This window comes from Ovis aries, chromosome 10, assembly GCF_016772045.2.
Source record: "Ovis aries strain OAR_USU_Benz2616 breed Rambouillet chromosome 10, ARS-UI_Ramb_v3.0, whole genome shotgun sequence".
NCBI lineage: Eukaryota > Metazoa > Chordata > Mammalia > Artiodactyla > Bovidae > Ovis > Ovis aries.
Window position 1 is genome coordinate 23059285 of NC_056063.1, and position 16174 is coordinate 23075458.

Below are 16174 nucleotides of genomic sequence, written 5' to 3' on the forward strand. Positions count from 1 at the left end.
ACATAGCACACTTTCTCTGTTTGAAAGGAAAATACCCACTCTGTAGGCCGCACTGGGAAATGAAGATCATCACAGTAATACTGATTTGTTTATGAATTCCCTCAGTTAATGTTCAGATTACCGAGTATTTATCTTCTATTGCCAAACACTGGGATACAATGTTGACTAATTTTAATCACTGAACATACGTTTTCTCTGTACAGTGCTTTATCAGTTAGAAATGCTTTCAGACACTAAAAAGCAGACAAGTCAAATAACTGTAACTTAAAAACTATTAATAATCTATGACTCACTTATAAAACATTCAAAAGGAGGTGTGTGGCTCCACAACTTTAGGGTGCTAGGACTGTATCTCTGTGACTCCCCTCATGGTTACAAGAAGGCTGCCATAGTTCTAAACATCTTATTCTTGAATAATGGTAGCCAAGATGGTTGATGAACTGTTTTCTCATGCCTCCTTCTTTTAGCAGAAGATACAGTCTTTTCTAGGGGACACCTCAGCTGATTCACTGTCTAGAATAGGGTGAGGTGTTGACCAAAAGTATTGAGTGAATAAGGGAGAAAGTAAGTGAAAGTGAAAGTCGCTTAGTCATGTCCAACTTATTGTGACCCCATGGACTATACAGTCCATGGAATTCTCCAGGCCAGAGTACTGGAGTGGGTAGCCTTTTCCTTCTTCAGGGGATCTTCCCAACCCAGGGACTGAACTCAGGTCTCCTGCATTGCAGGCAGATTCTTTACCAGCTGAGCTACCAGGGAAGCCCGAATAAGGGAGAGGGGACTGGGAATTAATATTGGGCACCCAACCAAGAGTGTTGTCACAGGTGCTTAATAAGTTTTCCACATATTTTTACATTCATGATCTCATGACTCAGCAGGACTACCATCTAAACATGCTAGAAACTCAAGCCTGAAATAAGAGGTATGAGCTGCATCGGCTTTGTGAGAACTTCTGGCTGGAATGTAATTTAAAGATCCTTTGAAGGTGCAAATTTAATGAAAGGGTTTTAAAGATAATGCAGTCTGCCTATAAAGTAAGTATACAATATCTCAAGGAGTAATTCAGATGATTGTGTAGTTTGGGACGATCATTACACGGTGGAATGAAATGAGAAATCAAGATACATGGATTCAAGGTTCAGCTTTGGGTAAGACACTGGAAAAATTCAGAGGCTCTGCTTCCTCATTTGTAAAATTATATAGTTGAACAAAATTAGATAACCCTTAAGCTTTTCTCAAATATAAGATTAACTATATAATCATGATGCTAGAAGTCATGAAGCAGAATCATCTATTTCTGACCTCTTTTCACAAATAAGAGAACTTAGGCTCAGAAAGGTCACTACTTGTCCAAACCAGTGGCTCAGATGGTAAGAATCTGCCTGCAATGCAGGAGACCGGGCTTTGATCCTTTGGCTGGGAAGACCCCCTGGAGAAGGCAAAGGCAACCCACTCTAGTATTCTTGCCTGGAGAATGCCATGGACAGAGGAGCCTGGTGGGTTCCAGTCCATGGGGGTCCCAAAGAGTCGGACACGACTGGGCTAGTAACACAATCATTTCTAAGACAGAAATTTTTGAGTCCTAGTATATAATACACTATGCTTTCACAAGTAATTGATGTTGTATCCTGACAGACATTTTTTTTAAAGCCTCCCCCTCTATCTTTATTTTCATGTTAGGCAGAATCTCTTCAACAGCTTTTACTCTGTTTAATAGTTCAGATAATGAGATTTTTCGAAGTCCACCGTTTAGCTGTAAGGTCGCAGGCAAATTACTTAACTTCTCTGTAAAATAATAATTGCACCTCCTTCATATTTTTTTTCCTTTTTATTTTGAGGACTAGATAAAATAATCTATCAAGGAGACTTAGGGGTACTTCCTTGGTGGTCTAGTGGTTAGGACTCCTATCTTCCACTGCAGGGGGCCCAGGTTTGATCCTTGGTGGGGAAACTAAGATCTCACATGCAAGGCCAAAAAAAAAAAAAAAAAAAAGGACGGTGTAGGGACTGAGACACAGCAAGGACTTAATCTCAACAAGCCATCTCGGTGCTTCAAACACCAAATAGAGAAGAGCATCCTGGACCAACATCCACAGCGGGAATGTGGAGAGTGAGTCCAAATGTCATTCTCATTATTTTGTCTTTATGGAGTCATACCTTTTACCTGCACATTATACAGATCTAAAGGCTCTGTGTTAAAAACTAGGTTAGGACACAGAACTGAAAGTCAGAGCAATCATTATCACACAGTCACTGAGCTCATTAACCAGCAACTTGTACAAAACAAACAAAAATAACTTAAATCAGGCATTTCATCAGGGACTCCAATCATGAATGGGCTGAGGTGGGAACAGGGAACAGTCTGACATTTTATTGAAACTGGCATTCTCAACCTCAGAATGTCGATATTCTGGGATGGATAATTCTGGGAGGCTGTCCTGTACCTGGTAGGGTATTTAGTTGCATCCCTGGCCTTTAGATATTAGCTGGATCGCCCTGGTCATGATGATCAAAAATATCTCCACATCTTGCAGACTATTCCCTGGGAGGGGTTATAGTCTGCCTTGCCTTCTTCCCTGGCTTGAGAACCACTGTGATAAAGCTTCATATGGAAGTGCATTTTTGTCTTTTTTTTTGGCAGGGGGGTGAGAAGGTTCTCATCAGTTTCATCATATTCTTAAAAAGGTCTATGACCTCATAAAGAGTGGGAACTAATTACACAAAGCCTCTCAAATTAATAGTGTAAGCTTGCACATCCCCATCTGTAGTAGTAAAACAAAAATGTGCACCACCATGGCTAATTAAAATGGTGTACTTTGAAAATTTACTATGAAATCTATATCTATCCAGCGATTACTTTCAACTTTTGAAAAAGCACAAAAACTGTATGTGGGGAAGTAGCTACTTCACAAACTGCTATTCCCAGATGGCAGGGTTCTTAAAATACCGCCTTCAGCAAGGACTCCCACAGTCGGCTGAATGTGGTTCTCAGCTTCCAAACGGGTTAGCGCTAAGGACAAGCAAAAAAGACCTGACGTCCAGAGGGGGAATCGAAACCAGTGTTTTCTAGGTAAAGAAATTCAATGGAGTTATTGATTGCAAGAGTGATTGGACCGAAAGGTGGAAGGGAAGAGAGGGAGGGGAAGAGAGAGGAGAGAGACAGAAACAGAAAGGGGAGAGAGGGGACAGACAGGGAAAAACGCTTTGAAAGAGGTTCCCAAAGAGGAGGTCTCTTGGGAGAGGTTTGCTGGAATCTTCCCCTGCTTTTTTCCCTCTGGCTTGGCTGGAAAGGCGGCTGGCAGACGGAACCCCAGAGGGGACTCTCTGCTCTCTGCCTCCCATTCCCACGCCCACACTGGCCTTGCTCACCCCGGCCTTGCTCACCCCCTTCCAAAGTGACCACATCCCAGGAAAGCTCGGAAGGAATCACTGCACCAGTCTCTAGAACCCTGCTCTCCATCTCCATCTCCTAAAGGCGGTCGGAAGCCGGAGCTTAAACCCCAAACACCAGACTCAGGAGAGCAGCCAGGGAGCCGTGTCTCAGCTCCCAGAACCCGCCTTCCCCCCTCGTCCCTCCGGGGAGCACCCCAGAGGACCAGCAACTTTCTCCCCCACTTCTCAGTCTGTCTGCCTCCATCCCCCTCTCGCGTTGGAGCAGTGACGGTGCGAGGAGAGCAGGAGGGGGCTCGGGGCCCGAGGGGCCGAGGAAGCCGCCCGGGTTGAGGGGGGTGAGGTGGGAGGGGACCCCGGCTCCAAGGGGCCGCGCCCCCTCCCCGCCCCGCGCCAGGAGAGTCCCCGCCGGCAGCGCCCGGGCCGCGTCCGCTCCGGGTCCCGGCGGCCGCGAGGGGAGGGGACAGGCGAGAGGAGGGCCGGGCGGCGGAGGGGAGGAGGCGCTGCGTGCCTCGCCTGCCAAAGGCAGATCAGATCGGCTCCTCCGCCCGTGAGCCCCGGCTCCCCGCGCGCCGCCCCAGCGCTCCGCCCGAGCCGCCGCCGGAGAGCCGGAGCCGCGCGGGCTGCCCGGGCGCGGCGCCGCGCGTCCTCCCGGAGACCTCCGCCCCCTGCCGGCCCCTGCGCGCCCCTCCCGCGGCCGGCCCCGGAGGCTCCGCGGCTGTCGGGGACCGAGGCGAAGAAGGAAGCACGGTCCGGCGCGCCGCGGATGCTCCGCCGGGGAGAGACAGCAAGTTGTGAGTGCGCCCCGGCCCCGGGAGGGAGGGCGGCCGCCGCCCGCCAGCCATGTGAGTCCAGCGCGCGGCTGCCCCGGGGCGCGGGCTCCGCGCTTTTCTCTTTCCCCCTCGTCCCCGGACGCTGGAGTTGGGCTGCTCCCGAGGCTCCGGACTTCCTGAGCTGCGCTCCCCGCCGGCTCGCCCGGCCCGCCGCGTCCGTCTGCCTCCGGGGCGGGGTGGGGGACCCCATCCTCACCTCCTCCCTCCGCGCAGGGCCGGCTGGAAAATGTCCCTCTTCCCCTTTGGGGAGTTAAAGGATCGTCGTGTGTCTTCGGGGTGGGGGTGGGGGTGTGTGCGGCCGTTGCGGGGGGCTGGCTGGCTAAGGGCTTGTCTGGTCTTACCCCCCATCCCGGGGTGCCTGGCCCCAAATTGAGGTGAGAGCCCCCTCCCCACCCACTCAGTGCCCCCTCCCCGCGTCTGCCCCAGCCTTAGGGCCCAGACAGACCAACTTCAGCGACTAATGCTGATGTTGACAGCAGTTGACAAGATTAAAAAAAAAAAAAAAAAAAGTAGCCGGAGCTCCCCTGGAGTGAGTGACATACTGGAGTGGAAAAGGGGCGGTGGGTGGAAAGCAAAGGGCAGAGGCAAGAGTTGGAAAGGAGAGGGGGAGGATTTGAGATAGACTCTGAGAGCCTGAGTCCTGGGAATGAAACTGTGGGGTGCATGGGCTCTGGGCGTCTGTGTTCTTTATGAAAAGTAGGAAAAGTGGTTCTAAGGAACTCTGAAAGGGAGGGCAGGATGCAAGTGGAACCCCTGGAATGACTGGAAGGTATGGACTCTTTTTCAGATGAGACACAGTCATTCATTCAGTGGGAAAGATGGTTCCAATAATTTAATTAGAAGCAATTAATCAGAATTGCAGATATGAAAATGAGTCGTACACAGGCTTTCTTTTGTTGACACTAGAGAAGATAGTTGAGACTGAAGGCATTCCTAAACACTACTGAATAAGCATGGCAAGACGCCTTAGAGTCCCATCCACTCTGTATGCCTAGACAGTCTGTAATTGTGAAAATGAGCCTAATTATTTTGTTCAGGCTCATGCAGAGAGTTAATGCACCTAAAGGAACACAGAAAAGTTGCTGCAAATTATGAGCGTGAACTTGTAAGCTAACTGAACAAACATGCTATGGTTATTTTAGTATAACATTCAGAATTCTGTTTACCGCCAGTGAGAATGCTACATTCTTTTTAACGTGAGTATATGAAATGAATTCACTGGCTTGGCAAGTAGGAATAAGTCATGCATTTCTTTAGGTAAGTAGCTGTCCGATTTAATTAGGGAACATGTGTAGGAGATAAAGACGTGAAAAAGCTTTGAGCCAGTCTGACAAAATTTGAATTACGAAGAAGTTGATAGAAAGGGTTCTTCTCACTTTTGAACTATGGAGGTGTCTCTGAATGGGTGTTAATTGAAAGTTGCAGACCAACTGAGTTGGTCTTATCTTTTCTGTAAAGACATTTAACCTTTAATGTTATGGTTTTTCCAGGGACCAGCATCCTTACTGCAGAGAATGGGAAGTTGATGTCCAGTAAGACTGAGGATCCGTTCTGTTAGTAGCCACTCTCCCATCACAGAGCTGTGGATTACCCGCGGGAAGCCGGTAGTTCGACAGCCTTTACTTCTTCCTGCAGACCCGGAACAGTTACTTTGGGTCCTCCTTGCCCTGTCAGGTGAAAGATGGCATCCAGTCTGACTTGCACCGGGGTCATCTGGGCTCTGCTCTCGTTTCTTTGTGCAGCCACCTCCTGCGTGGGGTTCTTCATGCCTTACTGGCTCTGGGGATCACAGCTGGGCAAGCCCGTGTCCTTCGGCACTTTCCGGAGGTGCTCGTATCCCGTGCACGATGAGAGTCGGCAGATGATGGTGATGGTTGAGGAGTGTGGGCGCTACGCCTCTTTCCAGGGCATTCCCAGCGCCGAATGGAGGATCTGTACCATCGTGACCGGCCTAGGCTGTGGCCTGCTCCTCCTGGTGGCGCTCACCGCCCTCATGGGCTGCTGCGTGTCGGAGCTCATCTCCCGGACGGTGGGCAGAGTGGCCGGAGGAATTCAGTTTCTGGGGGGTAAGTGACTTCGGTCAACTTCACTTGTTTACTGGAATCCCGGAGCAATATTGAAAACTGTGTTCCAGCTGTCTACTGAGATTATGGTAATTGACACTTGGAACGGTAGGGAGATGTGGATATAGAGTGGCTTTGGGGACAGATTGCCAAAGTCAGAGATTCTTTACCGGAATTGCTTTATAAACATCAAGAGCTCTTAATTTCTGTATATCCCCAAACATGTACATCATTGGTCTGCTAAGTACCACCTCTGTGAGGCAGTAACGTCTAGGTTGTTTATAATGTTGGAGAGGAGACAGTTTGGATTTTATAGCTACTGGCTCTTTACGATCAACAACCAGCAATTACAGTATCTGTGTCTTTCTCGAATCCTGAGATCTTAAGAGATGAAAACTTCACAAAAAGTAGAAAAGGTTTTTGATTCAACATTGTCACCATAAGCCTTTAATGCTCTTTGTTGGATATAAAATTGAGCCTTGCCCCATCTTAAATTATATTTCTAAATAAGTGATTACAGTTTTAAATGAGAGATCAGTTTTACATGAACAATTATGAATTTCACTATGCCACAAAGATAGGCTTAATTACTTTGTTAGGACTGCTTTTACTGTGAAGGAAAAAAAAGGAATTTTTAGCGAGTGATGTGTGCTTGTTTCAAATGGACTGGCTAGTCTCACTAACACCAGAAAAGGTTTGATTTTTACTTGGGTTTCCTCCAACATGTATTGCTTCAATATTTCTGGTCATATGGTTTTAATTATACTTTATTTATTTTCCGCTGTGCCTTTCACCTCCATTTTTCAACCTGACGGGCTGAACTTGTCTGATTTAGAATCCGCCTTGGTGAAATATGACAACCTCTGCAGATAGTACAGAACACGGGGAAACAGGAAGCTAGGAAAACATATAAAATATATTTGTAACTTCATTGCAAAGTAAGAGTCTGCGACCTGGCTCTTTCTCTGGGTGCTCTCTTGCAGTCTTTTGTGAAAAATCCAGAAGAGGAAAAAACACTACAAATAGAGTCCTCAGATAGAGTCTACGTATTGGAGACATCCCAACAGATGATTTCAGATTATCTAATATTAAACTTTCAAGTAACGTTTTGAGTATGAAAATTCTTGTGCTGAAAATGCAAGGGGCCCAGAGTTTTGTGTTTTGGAGTAAGAGATCCAGTTGTTTGCAGTTCTTTATTTCCTTACCAGATGTAACTTTGTTCTCATCTATTTGTTCCCTGTGGTTTTGTGTCTCACTCTGCCCTAGGAGGTAATTGGGGGGCTTAACTGTCCTTCCTTTACTGTTCAGCGTTGAGCGCAAGTCTTGGTGTGATGTATAGATTCCTACAGAAGGACAGTACTGGAAAGCCATTAGGAAATGGAATGAGGTTTTTGCAGAGAGTGGAAATACAAATCCGGAGTTAAAAACTTGTTGATACCTCAGATTTGAAAACCAGAACTAATGCCAGGAATATTTAAAAGTGTTTTTTTTTTCTTTAAGAATAAACTTTTGACTTGCTGTTTGTGTTTCATTTGGCTCAGGAAAAATACTTGGACAGTTTCTTTTTCTCCTGGTAAATATTGCTTTTCATTTTTTCCTCTTCACTTTGGGGCAGAGGCTACTATTATTTCTGGCAGAACAGGAAAGTGCTTACGAAGAGGAATCAGTTTTTATTGATTACCTTTAAATGTCTCATGCAAGACGGCAACAGGAAGTAAATCTGAGACTCGTGAGATTTATGCTTCTCTCTCTAAGCTATCTATAGATTTGGAAGAATTATAAAGAGCTTAATGTTCTACTTTACAGAAAACTCAAGGGGAAAGACCATTGTAGAAGTTATATATACTTTTAAAAGGTCTGTTTTTTCCCTTGTATATGCTCTTCATGAACTCTCACTTGTTAAGAGTTACTGACATTGAGCTGAGGATATAGCTTCTTATTAGCATGTCTCAAATAGATTTCTCATATCCTGCAGAAAATAATTCTAAATATGAAACCTCAGGGTTTTTCTGATTCAAACCTTTTGGGACCCGAGTAAGTAAATATATCCCCACTACCCAAGACAGTTGTCATTTTAGAATTAAAAAATAACTTGAGCTACAGAAAAGATTTTGAAAAGTTTGCCATTAATCACTACCACTTTAGTGATACACCAGTTGACCAAAAAAGTGCTTCAGAAAGAATTCCTCCTGTTCATTTCATACTTGTTCAAGTTTTTATGCATAAAAACTTGAGTGATAAATGGGTTTCATAAAGACAGCACAATACCAAATCACTGAGTTCTGTGAATGTAATCAATGTCTGTGCTTTCAAAATACAGTCAACATTACAGGGCACTCTGCTATAAGGTGGATTCTCCTTCTAAAAAATGATCTACCCAGAAAGGTTATGTTTAGCTAAATTTAGGATTGCTCCAAAAACAACAGGAAGCGGGAGAATGGCTGAGTGCAGAAGCATCCTGCTTAACTCCGCCTGCTGGGTCCAGAGTGTGCACATATGGTGTAACATCAGGCAGTAAAACCCCTGCAGTACTTTGGAACTAGTTAAAGGACACAGTGTCAACTTCGTTTTGAATCGTCTTGCTATGGTTGCTTAGAGGTTAAAATGTCACCTGCAAACGAATGGAACAACACAAAGAGGGCACTGTGGTCCAGGGACATTTACCACCTATAAAAGAAGTCCTCCGAGGAGTCAGTGGCTTCTGCCTTTCCCGCAGTAACTTGCTCATAAACTTTAATTGCCACCATCTCCATCTTGTATTTTAAGTCATGTCTTTGTCATAATTTTTAAAAACCAGCTTGGGTTGAGTTTTATCCTCAATTGAATTTTTAACAGGAAGGTAGAAAGCCTTTGAAAAGTATCACGTCTAGTAAAAATGTTCACATGCTGAAAGTGTAGTTATGGTGTTATGAAAAGATAGAGGTTGTAACGTTTTTGTTTGTGGAACGCAAAATTATGTCCTTTCCGATACATCATTAAGTACTTTAGTAGACTTTTTAAAGCTTAATACCAAACTTTTGACGTATGCGTTAGAAAAAATACCTTCTTTACGGGCTCTGTAAATGAAGCATGTAAGAACACTGCAAAGATATATTAAGGCTATCTTAAGTTCAAATGAGCTGACTCATTGGAAAAGGCCCTGATGCTGGGAAAGATTGAAGGCAGGAGGAGAAGGGGACAACAGAGGATGAGATGGTTGGATGGCATCAGCGACTCGATGCACATGAGTTTGAGTTAGTGATGGACAGGGAGGTCTGGCGCCCTGCAGTCCGTGGGGTTGCAAAGAGTCGGGCACGACTGAGCGACTGAACTGAAGTTTGCCCACTGGTGCTTGTAATTGTCAGGGTCCGAATCTGTAGATTTCATCTTTGGAAATTGCTGGTGTTATAATGAGAGGGCACGGAAGAGTCCCAAATCAGCATTATTCCATATTTCGTTTGGATGCGAGTTGCATATGTGTTTAAAATGAGTGTAGAATGCAAATCAGTAGTAAACAACTACCTTTCCAGTTGAGACACTGTTCTGTTCAGAGAAGCCAGGCGAGACCATCTCTTCAACTAATTGATGGTTAAGTGCCACTCACGACAGTAATGACGACAGAGTGCTTCTTGCCACAAACCCATCTCTGTGCTGAAAGCATGATGGCCTCTCTGGAGCCCCTCACTGTCGGGCTCCACCTGGACTGGTCCTTCATCCTTTGGGATGAGGGCTCGCAACATCTCTTCCCCTTGCTCCACTTTCAACCTGATCAGACATACGATTTGTCCCGTTATGCTTTCCTTCACATCCAGGTTCTCTGTCACATGACAGCTGAGAAATAAGGCAAATAAGTGTCGGTGTGTTAATGGGCACCGTAGCCTTTTAGTGACAGTGTCCTCACCATAAGAAGTTGCTCTAATTTTTAAGAAATCCAGGCATTTCCTGGGCCAGTTGGGGCAACAGGCAGAGCTCTTCTTGCTCCTCTTTAAATTACATCTTAGAGATCACGAACTACTGTTTCCTGCTTCTTCTAACCTTACCGTGTAAAGTCCAGGTGAGTTACTTTGAGCCACTTAAAAGCCACTATACCCATAATGTCCAAATCTTCTTTTCCTTCTTGTGGAATAGAGTCTTTCTAAGAGAATCATCTGATTTTTAACTTACTTCCCTTTGCTGCCACCGGCTAACACAGTGCTAGCTGATACCTCTGAGGTCAGGGTCTGTCTGGACTGGTGAGCTTCACTAACACATTTGTTGTTGTCTAGTCGCTAAGCTGCGTCCGACTCTTTGCAAACCCATGGACTCAGCACGCCAGCCTTCCCTGCCCTTCACTATCTCTCGAGGTTTGTTCAAATTCATGTCCATTGAGTCGGTGATGCCATCCAACCATCTCATCCTCCGTCGCCCCCTTCTCCTGCCTCAATCTCTCCCAGCATCAGTCTTTTCTAATGAGTCACTTCTTCGCCTCAGGTAGCCAAAGTATTGGAGCTTCAGCATCAGTCCTTCCAATGACTATTCAGGGCTGATTTCCTTTAGGATTGACTGGTTTGATCTCCTTGCTGGCCAAGAGACTGAGGAGTCTTCTCCAACACCACAGTTTGAAAATCAATTGTTTGATGTTCAGCCTTCTTTATGGTTCAGCTCTTACATCCATACATGACTACTGGAAAAAACCACATAAACTAAACTAAATCAGGTCTCACTAACACACTAACTCTCAAGATTTACATCTGCATAGATTTATGAATTGTCCCATTGCCTTGTAAAACGTGTATTTTCAGTTATAAGAAAAACAAGCTGAGGCATGTGAATTCATAATCATCTCAAAAGGAAAACTTAAAATGCACACTCAAGACAGCTTTACCTCACTCTATAATACATAGGCAGCATCTCAAGATGCATCCAATTTGTGCCTCATACAGTCATCACTGTTACATTATCGGTTCTTGACCTTTGCAGCTAACTCTAGCTTGCCAAGGGTGCCCTCTTGTGTGTATTGCTTATAATCAGAAAGCATAACAGCCTCGTTTAAAACTTTTATTCCTGGCTATCATTAAAATTCATAGTTTTGTTTTCATAAGGCATCACATTCGTGTTCGAAGGAACACAGATTCCTGGGGGATACCAGTAGCTGTAAACAGGAAAGCAGAACCGTTTGGGAAACAAGTAGATTGGAGAAACAGTTGGTTATGGAAAGTTAATAAATTTTATTACAGCACAGAATCTAGAATATTTTGATGCCTATACCAACCTCTTGCAGGGCATGAGGAAGGTGTAATATTAAGTGTTTTCCTAAGTAATTTGCAATGGGGTCCCTGAAGGGACTGTTGATCCTTAAAACATATTCAGTTCTTATTTCACCCCAGTGAGGCAGATAATTTGTTGTCTCTCTCTCTTTTTTTTAACAGCTATGAACACTGAATTTTAGAGTGACACCCGAAGTTATCCCATTAGTTATTGGCTGAGTTGTGAATGCTATCACCATAATATTTCAGCAATAATTGAAATTCCATTTTGTATTATATGTAGAATTTAGAATTTCTGGCCATTAGGAATAATAAGTCTCTTAACATAGGTGAATATTTACATTTCCTTCTAGCCCTATCATATTTAGGATAGTAAATAACATCTTATATATTCAATTAATACTTGATGTATTAGTTTTAGTTATTTATTAGCAACGTTTTTATCCGTAAGTGACCTTGTTCTTTACCTCATGGGAATATTTCAAAGAAGAAATAAAATATCACAAATGTGAAGATAATTAAAGCAATGACTCCTTAATTGAGGTCCCTGTATAGTGTTAGTCTTTTGGAAAACATGTATGTTCTGTAGTCATATATGTTGCATGATGCTACATAATTCTACATCTCTCTCTCCAAGCACATTTTGAAAGCTCCGAATGAACTGTATTATCTGCAATGAAGAAACAAGCTGCTCTGCCTGAATATTTGTGTCCTCCCACAAAATTCATTTGTTGAAATCCTCATGCCCAGTGGGATAGTGTTAGAAGGTAGGGACTTTGGGAGATGATTAGGTCATTAGGGTGAACCCCTCACAGATGAGATTAGTGCCCTTATAAAGAAGCTGAAGAGAACACCTCACCCCTTCTCCCCATGTGAAGATACAAGAAGAGAGCCCCCATCCAACTGTGCTGGCCCTCTGATCTTAAACTTCTAGCTTCCAAAAATGGGAGAAATAAATTTCTGCTGTTTCTAAGCCATGTAGTCCACAGTATTTTTTTTTTAATTGCAGCTTGAATGTACGATGAGACCAGCTAAACTTTTTTTTTCCCCCCAGGTTAACTTTAACACTGTGTTTCACAAACTTATTTGGAAATTGCAGAGTCCTACTTACCTATGATAGGCAATAGCATCTTTTTGAATTAGTGGCCAGCACAACAAACTTTAGGAAGTGCTGAGTTATAACATGTTATAAATCCAGGGCATGAGTGTTTATGGGTGGTTGGATGGCATCACCGACTCAATGGACATGAGTTTGAGGAAACTCTGGGAGTTGGTGATCGACAGGGAAGCCTGCGTACTGCAGTCCGTGGGGTCGCAAAGAGCCGGACACGACTGAGCGACTGAACTGAACTGAGCAGTATTTATTGAATGCCTACCAAATGTCAAATACCACACTAGTATATAAGTTGAGATAAGGTCACTACTGTGGAGGTGCTCATGGTTTTAGGGAGGAAACCAACATGTGAGGTATAATTACAGTCCAAAGGACTCATGACATAGATGTCCATTCCATTGCATACAGTTGTTGAGAGGCTGGTGAGGCTCGTTCAGCTGCCAAGTGAGGGGCTCACCAGCCTCACATGGTGCCAGTCATTTCCTGCTTCACAGGAGACTACATTTCCCAGAAGCCTTGACTCCTGGCCTCTGGATAGGTTAGGCCAATGGGAGGCACTGGGAAAAACAGGAGGCAAGGAGAAGCCAGGGGTATGTCTCTCTCTCTAGCTCTCCCTTTGGCAGCATCTTTGGCAGCAATTGTCTCTCCTCTGGAAAGCCCTGACCTTCACGGTCACAGCTTCCCTTGGAAGCCACTGACAACAGTCCTTCACCAGGTACACAGCCCGGTTCTTCTAGTCATTGGTGATGCCCTCTTCTTCCAACTCCATTCCAGTCTCATAGATGGTAGTAGTTTTTTGTTGATGCCAGTTTCCAGGTCACCTCTTTAACATCTATGTGGCTTTTTAGCTCTTCCATCATCTGTGTAACCAGTTTCCTGTATTATATTGCATTCTCTGTGTTTGAAATACTTAGGCTGGTTTCTGCTTTCCTGGATCCTGGCTAAAATACAATACTTAATTCCAGTTCCTGCCTTAGCCAAATTGCAGATTATATCATACTATGAACTTTTGGGGGTTTTGGTGAATGAGCAAAAATCACCAATGTTTAAAAATGTTCAAGGTCCACTGAAATGTGAACAAAATGCTGTAGGAGCACAGGAGAGGAAGGGACCTCGTGTCTGGAGGGGTCTGCAAAGGCTTCGTAACAGAGGCACTAGATGAGCAGGGTCTGAAAGATGAGCAGAAGACTCCTTGGAGTTTCGAGCAGTGGAAATGTCAGATTCTCAAAGCCAAGGAGTTATAAAAAGATCTGATGGGTGTTCAGGGAATGGCAGTATTCTATAAAGTATGGAGTAGGGGTGATGGAACGAGATCAGGTCTGAAAGTCTGTATTTTTGTTTCATGGTAAGAATTCTACACTTGACTTTAAACTTTAGACTGAAGTCTTTGAGTGGTTATGGGAGAAACTGAGTTAGGAACTATATAATCTAGTAGCAATGAAGAATAAAGGCTGATCTGGGGAAACACTAAAACCAGGAAAGGCAGCAAGAGGCTTGTTATAGCAGGCTTGGCCAGAGATGGAGAAGACCTCAGCGAAGCTGTGGGAATCAGAAAACGATTTTGAAGACATTTCTAAGATCGAGGCAAAAGGGTTTTATGGCTCCTATTTTTAGATGAATAAATGATTGTGGTTTGGAGGCCTAGTAGATTCCTTCCATAGCTTATGTCAGTCATGTTACAGGTGTGTAATATGGTAGAGCAAGACAGAAAACAAGTTATGCCTTAATGACTTAATATTATCAATGATTGTTGTCTCTATGCCATAAGTCAGTTGCATTGAAGGCCATGAACGATGAAATGTCCTTGTGTTGTTCCCGTGTAAGTTATAGTTCCCATATGTTTGTCGAATCAAATTTTTGAAAATATGAAATGTGCCTTTAAGTTCTAAATTGGTATGATTCTGTGATGACATCTAATTCTCATGTGACTTAGTGCTCCTTGGTGAGAGTTGCTGCATATGAGACCTGACTTTCTTAGTGTTTATCTCCACCCTTAAGCTGACCCCAATGTTATCTTATGATGAGGTTACCCAGATGGTCCCCTCCTGCAGTCTATGAAGGTACCTTCTGTATGAGTAGCAGATTGTACCTGATGTTGTTGGGAAGGATTTGGGCACACCTGGGAAGACCTGGATTCCCTACAGGACTGTGGCATTCCAGCACATGTGTAGCTGGAAAAGGGGACATAGGTTCATGGTCAAAGTCAATATAGCCTTTTCTCACTCCTGACCACATTTGGCTCCCTGTTAATATCCAAGCTCCCCGTACTGTTTCTCCCCCACAACTATATGCGCATCACTGTCTTGGACACAGATATAAGATTTTCCATGTTCTCTGCCTGTCTAGGTGGGACCTACAATAGAGTCACTATATTCTGCAATTTAGTGAGTGGTAAGACGTCGTTTCTGCTGCTGTTCATGTGTTTCGTAGGTTTGTTTTGTTTTCAGGGGTTTCATTGGCTAATTTAAATAGAAAATTATTATCTTGAGAATCTCTGTAGTCACCTTGCCTCGTAAACCACGCCTCCTGTGGGAGTCCCACACGTCATAACCACAGTCTCCTTTTAGGAGGTACAGAGACGGGACTTTCCAGGCCAAGTTGATTGTATTTCCATCCTATCTGTCGTGTCTATATTTGTCTCTTATGTTTCCCAGAGTTCAGAGCCTTGCTGTGCTGATCCCTAAGGAGCGGGCAGCAAGGCCCAAGCAGTTGAAGTGCAGTTCAGTGAGACTTAATCTTATTGGGGAACTTGGAGGAGAGGGAAAATAAGAACATCAAGGCAGAACCAATTCAATTGCAAGTCAGTGATCCTGTGGCTGCGCTGACATCAGTCATGTGACTCCCACAAATGCAAAAGCATGTTGCAAAGGAATCTAATCAGTAGCAAAAGGTCCAGAGCTCCCGTTGTCCTGTACCGGCCCCTTTTTGGCTTTTTCTTAATGAATTTTTATTTATTTATTTATTTTTGGCGCCCTGGGTCTTCATTACTGCATGGGGAGCTTTCTCTAGTTGCGGTGCGCCGTCTTCTATCTGCAGTAGCTTCTTTTGAGGCAGAGCACGGGCTCCAGGGCACGTGGGCTTCAGTAGTTGTGGCATACGGGCTTAGTTGTCCTGTGGCAGGTGAGATCTTCCCGGACTGAGGATGGAACCCATGTCCCCTGCACAGATCCTTAACCGCTGGATCACCGGGAAGTCCCTTTTTTGGCTTTTTCCATGGGCAGTGCTGAGGAGAAAATACTCAAGGTCTGCCGCCCAGTTTGGCTAAGGCTGGCAGAAGCTGCCCTGCTTGGCAGCCTACTCAGTTTGTGCATCTCATAGGATCTGGAGGATAATGACCAAGGAATATCTCTTGAACCCACAGTTTGTGGCTCAAGGACTTCAGGTGGAAGGTTACGTGGGTAGTTGGCAACATGGACGAAGAGCTCATGAGAGAGATCAGGCTTAACTATATAGATCCACAGTGTCTTTGAGAACCTCCTATGAGAAGTATAACTTGGTGCGTTTGTGCTCAGTTGCCCAGTCAAGTCAGACTCTTTGTGACTCCATGGA

General features: G+C 44.5%; 1 protein-coding gene across 5 annotated transcripts in view; it reads left to right on the plus strand.

Moving 5' to 3' along the window:
• Window positions 1–2967: 2967 nt before the first annotated feature.
• The window catches only part of LHFPL6 (LHFPL tetraspan subfamily member 6), a 234978-nt gene continuing 221771 nt past the window's right edge, over window positions 2968–16174 (plus strand). For 2 of the 5 annotated variants that reach the window (XM_027973598.2, XM_060394385.1), the window contains exons 1-2: window positions 3918–4235; window positions 5714–6289. In XM_027973598.2, the coding sequence (XP_027829399.1) occupies window positions 5905–6289 (385 nt within the window). In that variant the 5' untranslated portion in view covers window positions 3918–4235; window positions 5714–5904. Of the gene's footprint in view, window positions 3071–3917; window positions 4236–5713; window positions 6290–16174 lie in introns of those variants that run through there. The other 3 variants (XM_015098094.3, XM_060394386.1, XM_012184538.5) reach the window with 2 other exon arrangements.